At 36.2% G+C, this 16,649-nt stretch overlaps 1 protein-coding gene across 2 annotated transcripts; it reads right to left on the reverse strand.

The window, feature by feature from the left end:
- Positions 1–110: 110 nt before the first annotated feature.
- arfgap1 (ADP-ribosylation factor GTPase activating protein 1) lies at positions 111–11,316 on the reverse strand. 2 transcript variants are annotated; one of them, XM_026306808.2, is made up of 13 exons: positions 11,105–11,316; positions 9,198–9,268; positions 8,533–8,642; positions 8,029–8,200; positions 7,588–7,688; positions 7,415–7,501; positions 7,212–7,326; positions 7,065–7,121; positions 6,906–6,938; positions 5,880–5,936; positions 4,609–4,668; positions 4,083–4,138; positions 111–3,963 (listed from the first exon to the last, which is right to left on the reverse strand). In XM_026306808.2, the coding sequence occupies exons 2-13, from the start codon at positions 9,255–9,257 to the stop codon at positions 3,624–3,626; spliced, it is 1,248 nt and encodes a 415-aa protein (XP_026162593.1). In that variant the 5' UTR covers positions 9,258–9,268; positions 11,105–11,316; the 3' UTR covers positions 111–3,623. The 2 variants fall into 2 exon arrangements, with proteins under 2 accessions (XP_026162593.1, XP_026162594.1); XM_026306809.2 differs by lacking the exon at positions 5,880–5,936.
- Positions 11,317–16,649: the final 5,333 nt, after the last annotated feature.

The raw sequence follows: 16,649 nt of genomic DNA on the forward strand, positions 1-16,649 counted from the left end.
TGTATTCACAGTCCCTGAACTACAACTAGTCTAACAAGGTCCTTATTGCTGCCAGATGTATATAATCAGGACAAATGTGCGACAAATGAAAAAGTAAAATACTATTAACATTCACAGCACAATACATTTTTATTTAACACACAAACCATGTGTACAAGAAAAATATACACAGCCTCAACGGAGTAGGTAACACTGGCTCACCTCATGGGATAGCTGCTGGTGAAATGTGAAGGGGCAAGCAGACTGCACTTCAATGCACTGAGGAAACAACTTCTGAAAAACAGCAACAGCTGAATGGATTTTAGCTCTAAGTCACATGTCATGCATGACATAAAAAATAGTATTTCTGATATAACATGTTCATCAACAGACACAGATATAACCAGTCTCAAACGATCGACAGGCACAGACATTGAGTTAAACTGTTGTTCTGGAAAGTCTGAATTAATAAAGTTTAGAATTAGATTCAGATTATGTGGCAAAAAAATATATCAGGTTTTATAAAAGCACTATCACTTTATAGCAAGACCTACTGGATGTATTTCATTCAATAAAACATTTTGCAAATTTTTTTTTTGTGTCTTTTTTTTGTGTGTAACTAGTAATCCCAAAGGAACAAACACCAAAAGAAAACGTGTGGTATTTCAGAACTACAAGCTGTTTTATAGATTTCACTGTCCAGGTATTTTCCTTTTAAAATTGTCAACTATCACAGCAAATTCCATTTCCAGGAAATTTGTTTTATGTCATGTCATCAGGAAATACAAAAACGTGACCTAACAGTTCGGTAATGTAAGGAATGTTCAGGGTAACAGTATTTCATTTGACAAAATCTTACAATGTCATTTTCTGCCGACTCAATGCATTAGAAACACAAAAGCAAAGTGACATCGGCATCAACAGAAAGCAAACACAGATGTTTAAGGCATTTTAACACATGACCATACATGACTGCAGAGGTTCAGGGACACAAAAGGTCCAGGAGTGATCAGTTTTTACATCATTGCATCGTCACCGCAAATCATAACACCAATACTGCAGTCTAATCCTTGTTCCTTTGCTGTCAAACACTTAAAAACAAAATGAGTCACAGCAAATTGGAACTTGCAGTAACTAGTTAAAACAATGCTGGAAAGTTACAAAAAAGGTATACTTTTAACTTGGCAGTAAACTAAAGACTTCTTAGAGGTAGGAAATGGACATGAAATAAAGTTCCTAAGATTTATCCTCATTTTCAAGAGCCCCATTGAGCACCACCTATCGAAGAACAGCAAAATGTTGTAACACATTAATAAACAAAAATCCAGCAACTATATTGCACTGGCAGTTAATAATCCAATGCTGGCCCATTAGCACACAGAGCAATAATAATGTTAACAGTCATTGACTTCAAACTCCAATGCAAGTGTTGAAACAAATTTAGACACATCAAAGTCTCTGTTAGCACAGGGTCAATTAAATAACAAAATGTAACTGAATCTCAGTTTGTACATAGTAATTTTATCTTTCAAGTGATTAACAGCATGATCAATTTGCAACACTCCACTAAGCGCTGCAAAACTGATCAAATATCCAGGTCAACAACCCATTTAAATTTGAAGATTGCCAGAGGAACAGGCTTAATAAAATATTCAATTTCACACTGATTACATTCCTACTTGTTAAAACAATGAGCGCTTTATGATACATTTGAAACTACAGTGACAACCGTCAGTGCAGCTGCCATTTTCACCAACTGAGGGATGAACTAAATTGATTCAGTTAATTCAAATAAGAGTTTGAGAGCTATGACTATCTAAGCATCAAATGTATAATGAGCCTCATTAGTATTACTCCACAATTCAGATGTTAATACAAGTACCCAACCACTTCCTCACAATACATAATAACCGAGGTGCAATGACACCTGACACAGATGTGTAGAACAGTTCACACAGAATTGCTTAATGTGAGAATACATTTACAATAACTTTGTTAGTTCAGTTGAGGTCATAAGTTACAGGCCCACAGGTTTGATAGTAACAACACCAGCAGATAATATTGTCAACAGTTTCCTGTCTGTGTCCAGTTATTGAAACACAACCTCCGCACTCGCACACAGTACAAACAGTAAATTACTCTGCAAAGAGCAACTTTACTGTGAAATTATGTGCAAAATATTATATAATCTTTAAACACCTATTATTTAAAATTCCCAGATATGAGGGTGTTAATAAAAGAAAGCTGGAAATTCCAAATAAAACTGTTGATACCAAAAAATTACTTCCACAATATGAGCAACTACTCAGGGATTCAGAGCATCAGCTGTATTTACAACTACCGAAGAGAGCCCATCCTAACTGTGCAAACTGTGATTTGAAAGTTGGCCTGTACTGCACACCAGCATGTTTTAACTTGCTGTTCTTCCATCCAAATAGACTGATTTCAGTCGTGAAGTTTAAAAACAAAATGTGATGAACTGCAAAATGTTACAGTTACTTGAGTAAACTTCAGCGAATTCATGAGAAAATTTTTTACATGATGTTGGGCATGTGCTTAAAAACACCCTTGTCTGTCACTGAGGACCTTTGCAAGAAATTTTTGAGAAGGATTTATATTTAAGTATTAAGCTGTTTACAATAGCCAGTGAAAATGGAAAAAAGGTAAAATCACAACATTGCATCAACCAATCAGAATTTATTGCAATGGGTCATCAATATTCATTTTTGATGGAGGTTGTAGGTCAGTTTGTCTGCATGATATCAGTATGACACAGCCTTTTAACCTGAAGCAACATAACCAATTTACCAGAGAGGAAATTATTGACATTATTTGAATAGGACACTAACTTCAAGCATCTTGTTGCATCAGTTTCTGGTCTTGATAACATGATAATGTCATATCAACAATTCTGCTTTTAAACCCATTGACTCTTAACATATTTTCAGGATATATCCACACATATTTTCAATGTCAAAGCCAATTTTTAGGTGGTTAGTGTTTCTTGAATTTTACCCATTGTCACAAATGACACTATTCTGTCAAAAATGCTTTGCTAAATAAATTTTAGAAAACAAAATATGGAAAAGGTCTATGGACAGAATAAGTCAGTTTGACTGAGCACATTAAATAATGTTAGTATTTTGTCAATTATACTGTATTTACAGTAACTCATATTTACAATGTCAAATTTTCTTTTTCATGCATCGTCAAACTAGTATCATTAAACCCATAATACAGTATTAATACTAGTTTATTCACCTTTAAGAGTAATATAATTGGGGAACCCAAGCAGTGATTTATGGCCTTCACTGGTTTTTCTTAATTACCTGTGATGAGGCTAATTTACAATAAAATACATGACTGCAAATCAATACAGTTGTATTACTTTAGAATATTATTAGTTTTAATAAGCTCAAATTAATTGTGGGCTTCAATCACTGTATCATAGGTTCACAATAAATCTATTTTGAATGGATTGACAGGAACTAAGCTGAGTCAGCTCTTTTCCAGAAAGTGCCAGTGAGATGAATGAGAAGAGAGAGAGAGAGAGAGAGACACACACAGAGACAGCGAGAGAGAGAGAGAGAGAGAGAGAGAGAAGGCCAAAGAGAGAAAAAGCTCAGATGTATGTTGGGTGGTCACTACCACTCTGCATTATCCCAGGTGTCCTCAGCAGGTTTTGTGGGACTTTTCTTCATCTTACCCTCTGCGTTCTCCCAGTTGTTATCCCATGCCTCCCAGCTGTCCTCTGTGCTGTGTTTGTTGTTGGATGCTGCCTCGGAGCCCCAATTGTCCCAACTGTCAGAGCTCTTCTTTGCTGAATTATCTGCGATGGTCCAGCTGTCAGTGCTGGGTGATTTCTTCGCCTTTAAGGAGTTGTTACTGCCAAAGGTTTCCCAGAAGTCCTTTGAGACAGGCTGGCCAGAACTACCTTGATATCCCTCAGCGGCATCCATGTTCTGGTAGCTCTCTCCAACAGACCTGAACACAGTCAGAACATAAAGACATGCTGAAAAATGTGCATGTCAAAACATTATATCACACAGTACAAAATATTTGTTATGTGTAATTTTTTTTAAATTGTTTAACGTTGTTATTACCCATCTTCTGGTTTTCCCGAGAAGAGAGTGGTCAATTTTGCACCAGCTCCCTGAACCTAAGGAAAGAAAACACGTAAGTTGACAAAACCTCAGTTGAAACTCAATGAATCAAATACAGTATTATGTTTAATTACATCAATAACTCATATAGTAGGGTTGTTCAGAAAACTTATAATTGTAGAAAATAAACAGTACAGAGTAACATTAGCAAAAAGATCATTTTAGTCTTAGTAAAACAAGTTGAAGCAGTAATAATAACACTGGTTATTGTGTCTACACAGTACTCACCACCAGAATAATAATGGCAGCAATAAAAAATAACAGATTAAATTAAATTAGTATCATTCACACAATACATATCACAAAACCAGTCTCCTTGGATAGTTACAATGTTGGGGGCAGACTGCCTCAGCACATCTGGATTAAGAGGCCGTGGTGTAATCGGGTATTGATTCAGAGCTACAGTTCCTCACTCAGGAGACTGGTTTTGAGGCTGTACAGCATGGCAGAGGTCTGCCCATCCTACCTTGTTTGCCAGCCCAGTGAAGCTGACAGTCATTTCATCTAGTAACTTTCCATCTTTCACCTGGATGATCCAAATTATTATTAAAAAAAAATAAACAATAAAATGAAAAACAAAAAAATCTTATCGAAATATGTTTGACAAGCAGAGCATGTAGGGAACAACAGTTCATTTTCGATTGAAATGAAATTATGTGTTTTTGTTAAAGTCACCGATAATCAATATGAGAGAATAACTTTTTGTTCTGGCCAAACAAAAGATTATTCTTCTCAAGAGAAAATAACTCCACAATTATGGAGCTACCACCACAGTGCAAGTGAGTATGAAGACTCCTACAAAAGCACATACTATATTAAATCACCAATGCCAACTGTACAGTAAAAGACAAAAGCATTTCCAGTAACCATACACAGAATGAACCACCACATAGCCAGATGACTTCCACTAATTAAAGGGTAAACTCTTCTTCTATTATTCTGTATTATGATTAATGAACATTGGCATCTTTTTTACAGCTAAACTCAAACTCAGTGAAAGACACATCAAGGAGCTGCTCACTTGACAGTAAAAGGTAGAGCAGCTAGATGAAAGCTTTTATGTGGAAAACACTCACCGTTACTTAAAGAAGGTGATACAAAGTTTATTTATAGCTTATGCAAACCCAGAGAGCAGTCCTTGTCAACTGAAGAGCTCCAGGTTGTGTCATTTCATTTTTAAAGATTTCGACACGAAAATTCCCAGGACGAAGACCATGGCACACTATCACGTATCATTCAATGCAGCAATGGAAAACACTACATTCAATGCCAATGTGACATGGTCTGTATATTTAAGCATAAAATGGCTCATGTAATGATGAAAAAGATAACCGAAAGATGATGTACATTTTTCAGGAAACAGAAACTCCATTGTACCAAGGCGTGATGCCCAGCCAAAGACGGTGGCTCCTGAAATTGTTTAAATGTATTTTTAAGCTTTGTCCAGTGACTGAGCTAACGGTCACACTGACTCATGCCAAAAAAAACAATTCGCAGCTGTGTGCTTCTGCAAATCTCATGGTTGAGTCACTGACAGAGAAAGACAAAGACTAGATTTGTATTTATTTTTTTGCATCATGAAACCACAGCTCTTGTCGTTTAGTGTAAGCTGGCATAAAGCAAATAACCCAACAAAGACAGACGGTGGAGAAAAAAGCACATTCACATCTGAAGCTGTTATTTTCCTAAAGCACTGCATCCCACCACCAAAGCAACAACTTCAAACATCAATGTTACCTTTTCTTGGGTAGGTTTGATAACATTCTCATTTAATGTCTGTCCTAACTCTGCAGCCTAGTTGGAAGTCAGAGGGGAGAATGACTTGAATGAAACACAGTGAATGATTCACAGTAGAGCAAGACACTGAGCTGCTTGTTCTGCATTTGTAGGAAGTGACTTATTCTCATTCACAATGACACTGAACAAGCACTAGAGGGTGTAATGGTTCAACAAGATGCATAATCAGTATAAACTTCTCTTCTGGAGCAACACTGCATACATACTTATTTCTATAGTTTTTTCTTTAGTTTGAAGAAACACTAGTATTAAAAGACAAGCTGTTTAGTCTGCTACCAAAGTTCTGCACAGTAACATTTTGCACAAAGGATTTGTTCATTTCAAGTGTCAAAGCATCAGAAGTTTGCTGATTTCTTTTAACAGACCATTACACTCTATTGCACTGTCAAGACAAAAATCATGCATGAATGGATAACCCATGGATGTGAAAGAAAAAATACAGTGGTTGGAATTCAAGACAGTCCCAGTCATATCTGACAATAGAGTTATCCACTATCTTTCACAGGTTATCCATGAACTCAAAGTACAGGAACTCAAAGTACAGGTACCAAAACAACGCATTGTGTTAATATATCCAAGCTAAAGTAAAATGTTTGCTTAAAAAAAAGGAAAAACCAACAAGCTGTCAAAAATTTTTAAAACATTTAAAAAAAACATGATGTGCAGAAAGTGCCATGCGCGTATTATCTGATTTACCGGTTCTGGGGGTGCTCTATAGCCCCTTAACTACGTCCAGAGAGAGCAAAGAGATATTAAAGTAGTACCACAGTTATTACAGTGTGAAAGTTTATATTATAGGTTAAGACATTTTGCAAGAAAATTACGAGAACTTTATCAAGCAAAACAGCATATAGTTTGTTAGTAGTACAAGGGGATGAGTTGATAGAGAGAAAAGGAATTTATCCCTAACAAAAACCTTTAACAGCAGTACCTATAACGGGTTACCAATGACTATGTCAGTCTCACCTTTAAGGTTGCCTGGTTTGCCAGTTTAGTTGTCTGTATGAGGGAGACAAAGACAAAAAGAAATGATTACATTCATTTTATATAAGGATCATTTTTTGTGCTAAGATTATGAATTTTAATGCTGCATAGGTGCTGATCATATTGCATGAATACACTTACATTATCTTTAGCAATAGAAGCAAATTTGCTAGCTCCAACAGTGAAACTGCTCCAACCCTGCAAAAAAGGACAAAAAAAATTTGTCAAGGGGGATGAAAAATACAACAGAAACTACTATTTAGGTTAAAGATATGTGTTGTGACCTACTGAATAAATAGAAGACATGGCGTTGTTCAAAAAGTCATCTTCTTTCTTCTCTGGGGTCACAGTGTTGCCAAAGCCAACATACCGATTCTCCTGATTACCGCTGTAACCCCCTCCACTGAAGAAGCAGTAACAATATTTTAAACACTTCATTGACAGAAACATAATCACGAACAAATGAAATTTAAAAAGGATGGGCCTTTTACCTTTGGTAAGAGTTAACATCGTCACTCAACCAGTCTTCAAAAGCTTTGTCACTAGATTTTGCAGAGTTTTGTCCAGGTCCTCCAGAGCTAAATAACAAAGAGAGCTTTGATGGCTGATCTGTATCTGACATTACACACAGAGCTGATATGTTTAAATCCATCTTCGCTCTTACCGATGAGAGGATGAAAGGCTGGTCTTGGGTTGAGGAGATGTCCAGTTTCTGGCAGGGGATGTCTCAATGGACCACTCCTTCCCCTCTGCTAAAGTTGCAACCTGTCATATACAGTGTGAAAAATGTAAGATATTCTGACCTGGAGATGAAAAAATATACAAGTTAAGACATCTCACAGAAACCTCAGCCAACACTGGACCATTCAGCTTTATATGCAGAGATACAGTTCTAACGCATTGCATTCATTTAGTCAGTATAAACAAAACTATGGTTTTACAATCAAGTTCTCTTCATGCCTTGGTTCAATTCATAACCACAACTTAAAATCTACATGTTCACAAAAATGAGGATTTTGCCCTAAATGTTGTGAGAGAAAGAAATTAATTTAACTGTGGTCTTCATTCTGCAAGAAAATGGAAGAACTCGCACTGCACAGGTCACCTTGTCCCTGAAGAGTGCAGCTGCTCTGCTGTTGTATTTCTCCTGTAAAGTCCAATTGAGGTCATAATCATCTTGGAGTTCAAGAAAAAGACGAAATTTTCCATTTCCTCCTGCCTTCATCTTCTCCAGCTCAATATCTTTCCACTTGTCCATGGTGACAGAACGCACAAAACTGCAAACAAGGCAGAAGAGAGACATGAATCCTTGTTGGACTGTTAAATGTCAATGGCAATGAATAAAAAGTATATGCCGACTTCCCTGGAGTATTCAACTGTACTGTAAATCATTACATGAATGGGTATTATTACAATATTGGAATATGGTGTATATACACGACTCCAACATGCTCTATTAACTTTATTTCATGGCAAGTGCAAAAAAAATGTGCTATGACCCAAAATCTGACAGGTTATGTGAGTGGGCAGTGAAAATCTAACTAAATAAATATCACATGTGAACATGTTGAACATCAGTGTACTGTACAGTCTGATTCAACATTCTTACCTGAGATGTACTCCAAGGCCTCTGTGCTTACCAGAGCACTCAAGACAAATCCAGATGCCATAGGTCACACTAACCCACTGAGGGTTGAAGGCTCCACATTCAAAACACAGCTGCAAATAAATGAATAAATAAACCTCCCATTTCAACAGAGAACAACTTTATTTCACAGAGAATGAGAGAAATTTCTATTTTTTGTTATAACTACTGAAAAAAATGACAAACATTCACTTAAGCTGATGTTTAAATGTAACGTTACTTTCCTAATATGTCATCTATAGCAGCCGAAAGGAAAAGAAGACGACTCATGTTCAGGTAAGGAGACATAACAATACACACTTGACTGAAATTCTCTGAAACAGCATCCAATTACTTAACATTTGCATTTATTACAGTATAGAAAAGGTGATGTTGTACTGGACTGCACTGAACTCAGTCATGTCGCTATATTTTTGTCTTCCACATTTACAGAGTCAGAATATTAGGAACACCAAATATTAGGAATATTAGGATGAAAACAAGGCATTGTATGAAGACCTTTGGAGACATGCTACACTGTCAACCTACCAAACTTCTGCTATCTGCTGCAATGTGTGACTCATTTGGCTCAGTGAGGTAATAGTCTTATGACTAAGAAGTGAACATATGACACATAAATGTGGACTTACATTATTTTCATCCTGGGTTCTCACTTCCTTCAGAACTCTTCTGGTCCTTGGGCTTGCCATGTTGACCCGCACTGAAAGAGAATAGTGAGGAGTAGCTACTGTGCTTGTTGTTCAGATAATGTAGTCAAAACAACAAAACATACCCTTGGGAATGATTCCTTGTGAATGCAGCATTATTACCAAGCTACATCTTCAATGCCAGAGGTTTGTTTCACATACAGAGATCACATATTCCTATTGAATTATTATTTTAAGAGAACATTCCATGTGAAATAAAACATTTTTTTGTAATTATATAATAGAGGTGAATATGAAGTAGTCTCTCCAAAGGCTGAACAGCAGTGAGATAAACTGCTTTAATAATATCATCTAAAACAAACCTGGACCTGCTCCACAAATGGCAGCCTTGCCTGAAAAGGAAGTGAAAGCAACGAGCTGCAGCCAGGGACTTAATATTCAAACCACAAAACCTGCTATATGATATTATACCTGACCGTTTATCAAGTAATTCTTTTTTTACTGACACAGATTCTGAGGAATAGCTCATGCCCAGTGAGAATCCCACTTATTTTAATTTACTACTATGGCTGTAATCAAGCATTTACATCAGTGATTATTTTGTAGAGTATATCATGGATTAATTCATTAATCATTTGGTCTATAAAATGTCAAGTAAAAATGGTGTTGAATTTACAGTGAAATAAAATGGGGAAAAGCAGAAAATCTTCCCAGGACTAAAAGTGTGTTTGGTCATATTCTATATGTATATAAACCCCACAGGCTGATTTATGTCATAACTCTGTGTCATTTTAATCTAGTAAAAACCAGTGTTTCACTATAGTTTATCATGAAGTAATCCCATAAATACCATCCTGTTAATACTTTTAGTGCAGCAAATGCTTATTAATGTACAATTGAAATTAACAAAAGCAGTATCTTCTGTTTAACTATGGAGCCTGGCTGCTTTGGAAAGTGACTTAGCCTTTTTATAATGAAATTATTCATGTTCATGTTCATGTTTCTGAGTGAAGTCAGAAAGGATTTAGGAGGTGGACATGTTTGTTTTAAAGAATAACTGAGGGTTAAACTGTTACCTACCCTCCTTTGCAAATTAAACTAGCTGTTGTACTTACATTTTAAGGGTTATACTGATGAGCTTGGTATCACTGGAAAGGAAACACTTTCTAGTTTATTGTGTTTCCAGATTAAAAAAAAAAAAAAAAAAAAAAAATCAGCCTTATTCCTTAAATATTAAAAAATGAACTGGAACTGCCCATCATAATTGATCACAGCACAAAACCAGATTTTGATCTTCAAAGAATAAAGAGTCAACACCCAGTCTTCACATGTGAAAAGCCCTCTGCAGCAAAGCAGACAGGGGAACATGAGGGCAAACCTGAGCAAGAAAAGAAAGTCTCTAGTGCAAACTAACCAAACACTGGCAGGTTTTAGGACTCCTGCTATCAAACTGACTAGTTTATGTAGGAAAGGTGAGCATTTTTTTATTTATTTGCAAAGCAAGGATGATGATTAGTCACACTAATCTTACCATTTTATGTCAAGATTCTCTTCAAGCACCGTCTGCATGAAAACAGCTAGCGTTATACCTGTAGTTTCTGTTTCTTGAAGAGGGGAAATCACTGAGACATTAGATAATAACAGGTGGCTTCACACTGAGCTGCAGTCGTGTCAAACCTCAATTCGTGACAGATGACATCGGACCTGCTACGTGCGGACAGAGGGTGAAGTATTACGGCCGAAATATGACAAGACTCTGCGAGGCTTTGTTTAGAATCACCCATCAAAAGCTGAACGAGAACCGACATTACATCAAAAAGACGCTGAGGTATTTGCCCGAGCTAACGTTAGCCTAGCTACCTGAGCTAGTTTAAGCTAGCATCCGTTACCTGTGTGTGGCTGAACAACAAGAAGACGCGGGATTCAAGGGTTTGCAGGCTCCACTGACAAACTCTGCGAAGGCTTTTCTTCGGTCGCGGAGGCACAACAAACAATCTATTGCCACAAACTGTGTCAGATGGATTTTAAAAGAGACTGCTGATGTTAAACGCCGGTAGCCATGTTCCTGTTTGCATACGTTGGCAGTGCAATGCATCATGGGAGTCTGTCCTTCAGTTTATTTATTTATTTATTTTTATTTTTTATTTTTTTCTCACCGCCTCTGCTGCTGGGGTGTATGGACATAAACGCTAAACAGATAGTAGATTATTCTAAATTATTTTAGGTCTTTTTTAGGATCACTTCTTAAAAATCCACAGTTCTATATTATGTTATGTTTTATTCATAGGCAGCAAAGTCCAAGGGTTAAAATGAAAACAGTCATTTCCAAAATAAAGTACAAATAACTAATTTAAATCATACATGTCGAGTTCCTAGTCCTCACAGTTTTCACCACATATTTTATCATACTAAAACAAAACTAATAGTGTAATGATATAATCCATCAGTAAAAAAGTATTCAGGGTCTTTTATGATTCAATGACCCTGCTCCATAAAAAAAGTCTTAACCTGGTTTCTAAAGGCTTTCTTTGTCTGTAATAAGCTCTGATTAATTTTATTATTTAGACTGTGACATGTCTAAGTTGTTTCCATGCCTGCTATATGCTACTTGCTTTGCCTCATGTAAAGCCCTTTGAACTGGCTCTGGGGTTCAAAAGCACTGTTCAAATCAGTTTAATTAGCCATACCTGTGCTGACATGTAATGTTTCCTGTTTCTTTGTAATTTCTTCTGTCAAAAACCATTAAATGAAATTTTAAAATTGTTTTGTTGAACTACAAAGTAATATTTTCACAAACCCCTAAAAAGTGTATGCTCATTAAAGTAAACTCAGCACAATATTTTCATCTTTACTGCTTAATTCCGACCATCACAGTTCCCCAATTCACACCTTTTAATCTCAAGAAAGATGCTATAGCTGATCCTCTTGAATTGGAAACACAGATGTTTCACAATGAAGAAGGCAGAGATGACACATCTTTGTGTTGCTTTCCCCAGTGCTGATGTGTGACCTTTTGAACTAAATAAAAGTTGTCCTTGAGTGGGTGTGTGAAACCTCATTTTGTGCACTTTAGATTTAATACACACCTTGAGTGAGGTGCAATGAAAGTAAAATAGCCATATAAATGAGAGTAACTGTGTTTTTAATACATGTCACAACTGATAAAACTTTACAGAGCTGAAGAACTGGAGGAACAAGATTAACAACCAACAAACTTTACTTTTTACATTCAGTTTTAGTAATTGATGGTTGCCTGCTATCTCTTTCTGTCAAGTCAAACCTGTACAAGCAATTACCGATTGACAGGTTTAAACATTAACATCAAAAGTAAATCACACTAAATGGAAAAGATTAAAACAAGGAGAGAGAAAGATAATGCAAACACTGCTGACTTGATCAGTAGGGAATTGGATTGTCTGCACTGTTTGACTGGTCAGACTATGATCTGTGGGAGTATGACAAGTAATTTAAAATCCCCTCTCCACTCAAAACAGTGTTTTTTTGTTTTTTTTTATTGCTACCAGGGTGTTTGACCACACGGCATAGAATTATTTCTAAGCTGAGTCTGACACTTGATACTAATTTGACATTTCAGGGGCTGAAGAGGGAAAGTTTCTGTGGGACCACTGTGCGTGTGGAAACCTGTGGTGGCAAGGGAAGTTACAATAAGATGAAGGTCTTTGCATCAGTAGCTGTGTTTCTCTCAGAGGTGGTTGGCATAGTCCTCTCCATTGTCTGCAGTGTCAATTGTTTTGGTGCGCTGAGTTTGTACAGATGCATACAGATCAGACATGACAGAGACTCCATCTGTGTTGCCGTCATCCTCCTTGTCTGACACCAGTGACTCCTCTACCTGAACTACATCTGAGTATTGCGTCTGTTGAGAGCTGTGGCCAGACTGTAGCCTGGGAGGCTTCAGGGTCAGGTTGGCATAGCAGTCCTGAGTTTTGGACTGAAAGTAGAAACAAAAAAAATTCTTTTTAAGATTATATGTACAGAATAAACTAACTGGGATAATCTTAGCAAAGCGGTTGTGAAAAGTAGTGATGTGAAGTGTGTGAATCACAGCAGATACTATATATATACTATAGTATAATATACATCTACAGTAAAGACCTCCAACTTTATAGAAGAAGTGTTAAAAGAATCTACCTGTGAGTTAGAATTGACTCTCTGTTGATCCCTCGAAGATGATGAGCTAAGTGACAAGTGTTGGATATCATCTTCTGTGAACAAAGCTGTGCCTGTGGAAAAGAAAACTGCAATGTAAGCAGACACAGATGTATAAAGGCATAGGGAGAAACACATACAGTGCACTTACTTGTTTGCATGTAGCTTATGTTTCCATAAATAGGATTATCTTCCATCTGCCTTTGGCTCCGACTAAATTTAATATACACAGCATAACAAAAAATGTTTTTTTTTAACTTTCACTTTAGCACTGAAGATGATTTTAAAGGGAATGTATAAAATATATATAGGTTACATACCTTTGTCTCATCCTTCGGTGACATTTGCCTTTATCTGTTACAAGCATAATTCATTCTTTATCAAACAGAGAAAATGAATTTGTTTTCACTAGATTTTTAATAAGTAAATAATATAGTTACCTGAGCAACATTTTACACAGCAAAAAATATTCCAAGCTATTGAAAGGACCAGCATTGCACTGACAGCCCCAAATAGCACATGTCTATTAAATGGATCACACAAAAACCGCAAGTCTAGAAAAAGAGCCAGAAAAAAATAAATATATTATTGTTCATGTAAATGACAAAATTTCATCAGACATGACACCTGTGTAAGTTGAATAATGGATCAAACTGAGCACAAAGCATTTTTTGTGGACAGACTTAAAAACAGTGACTGACCGAACGTCATCTACGAGAGGGCAAAGGTACTAAAATCTAATTGTTAAATCTAACTATTAAAGACTTATCCTAACCTTAACCATAACCACTGTTTGCCTAACCTAAATATATACAGCAGTCAGAGTACGTGGACTCTTTCAGTTCCTGCTGGGAAGAAAGGCATCAAAGTAAATAATCATGGAGAAAAGCACCGACGTGGAGCCTTTAATTCACCACCACTTCCTTCAGTGAATGTGCTCAGTCGTCATTTAGCAGAAGATGTGGTTTAAATGAGATGCTTGCATAGATGAATGTGTGATCTGTGTAATTTCTCAGTACAACAGTTTTTTGCTGCATGCTCAGCAAATGTTGGATATGTTTCCAATCTCATAAAACATCTGCAAAACCTTGTTTCAGTACAACACACTGCAGTAGGGCAACACTACAAGTAAAATCTTGAAATAAAAAAATGAACGAGCAGCATTTAATAAAAAAAAAAAAACATTTAATGAAGCTTGATAGGATGTATTTGGCATCTTGAAACATAACATGACATTTGAGTAAAACTTGATTGGTCTGGTTGGATTAAAACAGTAAACATAATGTAATGATCATATTATGGTAGTTTAAGAACCATGAGTACAGCTTGCCTAACAAAACCCTTGACTCTCATTATCCTTTTAGGTGGAAACCTCAACTCTGACATAAAAAGCCTAAACTGATTAAATTGTACCTGAATAAAAATCTAAGTTATATTATATATATTTTGTTCATATGTGTATGTGGAAGATTTTGAGTCAGAGAGCTGCGTGTAAGACAACCCAAACTTTTAGTCTGGCCTCTTCAGTGATACTAATATATATTTCAATGTAAAACAGAGATATGAAATAAATAAAGGAGATTACACACATACGCAAACCTCTGCATATCTCCTGCAGGAGGTGGTACCAACCTAAAACATAGCAAACACTGAATATAGAGTTCTTACATTTATCTTTAAACAAATAATAAGATTAGAAATGTGAATGTTCCATTATGTGTGTTAGCTACTTGCAGTGGCTGAAAAAGTACTGAGATCCTGTACCTACATAAAAGTACAAATACCAGTGTAATAATAATAATAATATTTATTAAAAATAAAAGCACATTTTCACATTAATACATTATTGTGTTTATCTGTTTAATGCTGCAGCTCGTAAAGGTGGAACTAATGTTAACTAACATATATGCTTATAATCTGAGTCGCTTTACATGCTGCTGGGCAGCTTGTGAATTTGCTTCTGAGGATCAATTTGTTTTATGAGTTTTATGATTAAACTATTTTGTTCTTCATATCTGATTCTGAAAAGGAACTAGTAACTATAGGTATAAAATAAATATAGTGGAATAAACGTATAATATTTTGCTCTGAAATGTATGTAGTGAAGTCAGAGTATGAAGGAGCAGAAAATGGAAATTCTCAAGTGAAGTACAGATACCTCTAACTCTACTTAAGTACAGCGCTTGAGTAAATGTATTTACTTACTTTCCACCACTGGCTACTTGTTATTTCTGCTACTACTATTTTGTGCAGGTCATTTTATCAGTGTTTTGCAAAAACAGCTGCCTGCTGCAGCTAGAAAGGATATTATGAAAGTGTTGAACCTATTGGAGAAATACAGCAACTCCTCTGTTTGTCACTGACCTTTAACTTGTCATGACCAACGCTTTTAAAATTCCTCAATCCCTTATGAGGATTAATAAAGTGTATCTTATCAAAAGTAAACACATGTAATTGGTAGATAAAAAGAAAAAAAATGTATTTACTGGATACATTTATTTATTAGAAATGATCTCCTTGCATGGAAATGCACTGGACTGATACCTGTATAGTCTTCAACCTGGCAAATACACAATATAAGCCCCTGTAGTGATCCAGCTCACTGTTTTCTACGGTACGTTGTACTTCATGTTGCTGTATTAGCTGAAGAGCACTTAGCTAATTTCTACAATCACAACCATGTAAGTGATTTTCCTGTATTATATAAATCCACATCTGATTTGCAGTTTTTAGCTGTTCCAGCTGCAGCACTTGCACTTCATTTATTCACAATTAATATATTTTCAGATGACTGCGTGACTATGTTGATCTGATTGCATTGTTTCTACTCATGCAATACAAAGCTTGCTACTGACATTTAAAACACAAACATCTTAATTACCCTTTGTCTCACATCCACTCTAACATCAAAAGTTAACATTTTACCCCTTACAATTCCAATTCACCGCAGAACATTTTAAATCCTGATTCAAGACTTACCACTGGGATGTGTGTCATTGCAACAGAAATGCATGACAGTGAAGATTCAACAGTTTTCTCTGCTACACTGTGGCTCCAATAAGAAACACTGCAGCATCTATTGTGTGTTTATGCCTACACAGTGTGACACTATTCTAAGGCAGAAGGTGTTTTCAAAGGACTGTTAACGTGTCACAGGATGTGTGCTTTTGCAGAAAACCACAACAGTTGAAAAAAAAAAAAAACATCACAGCAACAAACACACAACCTGCATTAACAATGAACCTGTTGTATGGAATATGAGCA

Source organism: Mastacembelus armatus, chromosome 5 (assembly GCF_900324485.2).
Source record: "Mastacembelus armatus chromosome 5, fMasArm1.2, whole genome shotgun sequence".
NCBI lineage: Eukaryota > Metazoa > Chordata > Actinopteri > Synbranchiformes > Mastacembelidae > Mastacembelus > Mastacembelus armatus.